Here is a 5462-nt window from a genome sequence, read left to right on the forward strand (position 1 = left end):
ACAAATAAGGAATCCTACTTCGCGGAATTTCATTTATCACGGTAGGGTCTAGAACCGATTAACCGCGATAAACGAGGGTTCACTGTACTCCATTCGATTACTCCAGACCTCAGCAAGAGCCAGGAGGGCTCTGTGGCTAGCTCCTCCTTCCACCAGGATTTTGCTACCATGTGCTACAGCGTGCTTTGACCAAGCCCTGCTCTAGACCCTCCCCTCTCCCCCCACTTGCATGTTCCTCAAGTTACCCTCAGGCTACTGCTGACTTCCAAGGAAGCTCTTCACCCCCAGGACTTGCTCTGAAGGAAGGTGTGTGAGTCTGGGTAGACTAGAGAAACAAATCCATGGACACACATATGTGTATAAGAAAGAGGTTTATATACAAGAGCAATTGAACATTGAGAAAACATCCCAGCCCAGTCCAGATCAAGTCCATAAGTCCAATATTGGCCCATATGTCTGATACCACTCTATAAAGGCCTCTTCAGACTCATGAAACACATGCAATGACACCAAATGTAGAAGATCACAGGCCAGTGAGTAGAAAGTCCTTGGATCCAGTGGCACTGGAAACATCTCACCACTGGCAGGGGTCTCTGTATCAGGGTCAGTCCATGTGTCTTGTCAGCTGCTATGTCTCCCACAGTGTGAGCAGTCTCCAACCTCCAAGGAGGAAATACTGGATTTCCCAGAATTCTCACAAGGCCATGCCCATACACAGGCCTCATTGGCTATGATCTGATTGACAGGCTAGACTCCACTCCTATATTCTTAATCCTCAAAATGACAAACGATTATAACTACCACAGAAGGGCAGGAGAAAAAACCCTTTCATCGCTAAACCTCAGCCTATCAGCAAGCAAATAAACTGCGCCCTGAGACTAAGACTGTTCAATCTATAGGCACTGCTGGGGAATGTTAAACTGGCCTTTCTCACTTCGCAGAGTTCCTGGGTGGAGCACACATTTAGTACTTGGCTGCTCGCTGAAAGGTTGGCAGTTCAAATCCACTCAGAAGTTGCCACTGGTTTATTTCCACAATAAAAAATCAGCCATTTAAAATCAGCTTCTGGGAAACTGGACAATTGGACTCTAACGCGCGTGAGGTTGCTGTACACCAGAATCCACTCTGCAGCAATTGTTTTCCTTTCTTACTCTGTGGACAGGAGATGAGATTCCAAGATAAGGGCTTGGATCTGAAGCCAACACTTACGTTGCCGGACATCTCGTCTGCTGTTCTTGCAGACTAGGTACTTGTTAGAAGCATTGGACTAAACCGGAACTGGGAAAATGAGTCACGTTCTCTGGCTGAAATGTCATTTTTCTTGTGAAACTTGGTGTCTCCTCTTAAGACAGGTGCCTGGTATAACTGCATGATGGGGTCCCTCTGGCCTTCCCTGGGTCGCATTCTCATCCCCTGTTCTCACCACAGGACAGGCCCGGGGGCTGGGGTCTACACACATAGGTACTTTCCTCAGCTGACAGCCTACTGGGCCTCCTCCTGGAGCTTAGGGGAGCCGCGGCTTTCTCTGGGAGGACTGTCTCTCCCTGGTCACTCTACCCTCTACACACAGCACACACACACACATTCTTTGACTTGGCCTCCAATTTCTTTCTTCTTAGCATGTAACCACAATTGACAATTAATCTTTTGTTTGCTTGTTTCCTCAAGCTGAGTCCCTTCCAGTCCCTTGCCATTTCCATACCAACTACCATCACATGGCTGGCATGCAGGGGGCATGCAGTGTTCCACAAATGTGCAGAAACAGTGACTGGATGAGATAAGGTCCCAAAGGCAAGACACGGGTTTTTGACACCACTTTATTTGGAGCAGGCTGCTCTTACCATGGCAACCAATCCCCAGGTATACACAGTATACACAGGCAGCCCGCACCCACATTCTTCAGTCCTTTTGCAGGGCATAGAATGCAAAAGAAGCCGACTCAAAGGAGAAGGCTAGGAAGACCCACAGATGGTAGTGCCCAGTGCATTGGGGAGGTCACGTCCTAGGAGCATGGAGGTCCCTCAAACTGTCCTTAGCTCTTTCCAGTCCCCATTCCAGCATGACAAGGTCCATAAAGAAAGAGGTTGGGTCAGGCGCCTCTGATCAGTGCACAGAACAGGCGAAGGAAGCAGGGAATCCTGAGCCCAAGTTCTTCTTGGCCTGTACACCACTGAGGAAGCTCCAAGAGCCTTCAGGTCCCCCTCCTTCCCTAATGTGAGATACCACCCCAACTTTTTATCCCACCACCAGATACCTGCCCCTCGAGTCTTGTCTCTGCTCTGCCCTAGAGAGCACAGTTGATGATCAGCAAAAGGTTCCAAGACATCTGGGTGTCACACTTCTTTTTAAAGCAGGGGGTGGGGGGAGGCGGATAGTCACCATAACTGAAGAGTATTGAGGCCTAGCTTGTATCAGGAACAAGCCTGGGTGTTTTCCCTTGAAATGGTTTGTAAAGTGACTGATAGTAAGAGTTGCTCTGCTAGGGGGCTGTCAGCCCTACTGAGGCATGCCCACCCACCACCACCCCCTCCCCGCCCATCCTGCACAGCACCCATGCCACACCCTCCTCTCCTGAAGGGACCACCCCATGCACAGGGCAGGGCTGTCGTCAGCCACCAAGTCTTCATTTCTGCACTGGTGGCCCCGTCTTATGTTCACTGGCATCAATGGGAGGCCTCCTCACCTCCCTACTTCCCCTACGGGAAATTCATACCTACTGCCCTCCTGTGGGAGCTCTCTCCTGGGTCTCCAGACTATGAAGGGAAAAATGAAATAAAAAGCCAGAAGCCCTTTTCCCAGGAAAAGTCCTTGCTTTGGTACCACCTATGGCAATTCTCCATGGAAGTGGTACCGGAACTTTCTACACTACCCTCAGAACGAAATGCTCCACCTACATGTGAGGGCACGTGTACCCTCAAGAAAGATTCTGCTGGGTCAAATAGTCCCTAATGCCCAAAGCGTCTCCAGACTTGTGCTCCATGAAATGTTCTGGTTGCTCATCCCCAAACATGTCTATGAACCCTGGTGGCGTTGTGACTTCAGTTTGGGGCTACAAGGTCGGTGGGTCAAAAGCATGAGAGGCTGTCTACTCCTGTACAGATTTACAGCCTCGCGAACCTTAAAGAGCAGTTTCACTTTGTCCAGTAGGGCTGCTAGGAGTCAGATCAACTCAATGGCAATGGGTTTGGTTGAACAAGTCTCCGAAGACACTTTCGAGCACTTGATTGGGAGCGGCTAAGGGTCTCCAGGTCAAGCCAATTATTCTTGATGCTTCCAAAAGTCTGCCTCCAAGGACCATGAAGAGAGAAACTGCTTCCAGAAGGTGGCTTAGTCGTGGAGGGGACAGAAAAGCATGCCCTCCGTGTGGTGGGCAGCTTGGTCTGAGAAGCAAGACATGTGGGCTGGCAGAAGCAGCGGGGAAGGGACACGGTCTGCTTCCCAGAGAGCATCACCTGAGGTAGCAAAGAGGGAACCCCATTTGTTGACTGAAAAAGCCAAGACCTGGGGCAGCCGAATGAAGTGCCAGGACCAAACAGCCTCAAGCTGTCAAGACTGAAGCAGAGCCCGGGGGCAGCCGGGTGTTCCTAGGTCTCTCTCCTCTCCCTCTCTCTACTTGATGGGTGCAGGCTTGTAGCCACTGTGTGGGCTCTCTGAGGTAATACAGAGATGGGTTCTCTCCGAAGGAAGACGCCATACCAACGGGACCCTCCTCATGAGGTGAGACCTGGTCTTAGCAACCCAAAGGCAGACCCAGGACCCAAAGGGCCATTTCCACCCGGCCCCAGGGATAGCAGGCCCTCACAATCCCTCCTCAGAGGCCCTTAGACCAGGTATCTACCCCCTCATAAATTCCAGAATCTTCTTTTAATACTTTGATCCCTTCTTGCAGATCACAAGGTCCCTATTGATTTTCTACCTCGGTCTGCAGGGTAGCCACATAGAACGCCTGATGTCCTGACAAGGAGAGGGGGGAGAAGGTTCTCTAAGTGAGGCAGAGAGTAGAAGGAAGAACTCAGGGTTCCCTTTCCTTCCCATGGTGCGGGGTAGTGGACCCCTGCACCAATTATGCCTCGCCCCACTCTCCCCTCCAACCAGCTTCTTCCCATTCCAGCAAGTTTTCCTTTGGTCTTCATCCCCCATGTCAGTCGGGAAAGGGAAGTGGGCTGAAAGCACCGTAAAATCCGGCCTTATTCAGAGACGGTCAAAGGGCCTTTGGGGCCACCTGAGGGTGCCAAGCTGCTGGGCCATGGCTCTTCCAACAGCCTGTGACCTCCCTTGAAGGGGAGTCAGGGTCCCTGAAATTCTGCTTAGGAGGTGCCTATCCTCTGGCCCCTCTGGATCTGGGCCTCAGTGCCTCTGCCCAGTGCACACACCTCTCAGCCCTCCCCACACTAGACCGTGGGGAAGTGGGCATGAGGTAGACTGAAGTCAGCAGCCTCCCATCCAGGCCAACGAGGAGGTGGAACTCTCTCGACTGGTCCACCGTCCTTGTCCCTGGATGCAGGTGGCTTCAGGGTGGGCCCCAGGCCATTGCCCACTGCCAACTATTCCTATTGGCTAGACGTGGTGGCACCAGTGAGGAGCAGAGAGTGAGAGGCAGAGAGGGTCTAGTTCAGCATGGCCTCAAGATGCAGAAGTCGAGTTCCTGGGGCTTCCGGTGCAGGTTGCACTGGTCCCGAGCCAGCAGTCGTCCCGCCTGGCCCACACACTTGAGAGGCCGTCTCTTAAATCCCCTACCACAGCTCTTGGAGCAAGGTGACCATGCCCCAATCTCCCAAGCTGGGCAGGGCTCCCCGCAGTCCCGTGTCACCACCGGCCGATGGGCTGCATCACAGGCAGAGGCCGAGAGCTGGCCCAGGGAGGCGCGGCAGTCCACGACCCGAGTCTGTGAGCCTCTACCACAGCTCGTGGAGCAAGGCCCCCAGCTGCCCGCCACCCAGCGAGCAGGGGGCCTGCCGTCGGGCTGCTCAACCTGGTTGGAGAAGCTGAGGACGCTGTTGCGCAGAACAGAGGAGCCCCGGAGGTCCTTGTGATGGGAGGACTTATCTTCCCGAGGCTCCTTGGGCAGATAGAAAGAGTAGCGCACCCGGGGAGGGGTCATCTTCCCCACAGACAGGACCTCCACAGTCAGTGGCTCCAGGATGGGCCGGGACGCCTGCAGGCTCTCCACCGCAGTCGCAGTTCCGCTGTACCGGAGCAGGCTGCCCTTCACCACCAGGTCCCGCTCCACAGCAGTTACCACGAAGTGCCCATTGAGCAGGTACTTGCCTTGGCCGTTCTTCAGGGCCAGGTAGTTGTCGTCCCCAATAAGCCCCTTGTAGCCCCGCTGGCGGATGTCGATGCTCGAAGCACCTGCAGGGATGGCCACCACAAAATTGTAGCCATGCCTGGAGTTGGGAAAGAGGTGGTGGGAGAGATGTTAGACACCTCGACAGAGAACAGGGAGCCCTCATGGCCCCCAA

At 53.5% G+C, this 5462-nt stretch overlaps 1 protein-coding gene across 1 annotated transcript in view; it reads right to left on the minus strand.

Annotated features, from left to right (window-relative positions):
* Positions 1-2541: 2541 nt before the first annotated feature.
* The window catches only part of ADAMTS15 (ADAM metallopeptidase with thrombospondin type 1 motif 15), a 27311-nt gene continuing 24390 nt past the window's right edge, over positions 2542-5462 (minus strand). The window contains exon 8 of the mRNA XM_004714203.2: positions 2542-5387. Coding sequence (XP_004714260.2) covers positions 4613-5387 — 775 coding nt within the window. The 3' untranslated portion in view covers positions 2542-4612. The remainder of the gene's footprint in view (positions 5388-5462) is intronic.

Source organism: Echinops telfairi, unplaced genomic scaffold (genome assembly GCF_000313985.2).
Source record: "Echinops telfairi isolate 266 unplaced genomic scaffold, ASM31398v2 ScPeMD7_5592;HRSCAF=6446, whole genome shotgun sequence".
NCBI classification, from domain to species: Eukaryota; Metazoa; Chordata; class Mammalia; order Afrosoricida; family Tenrecidae; genus Echinops; species Echinops telfairi.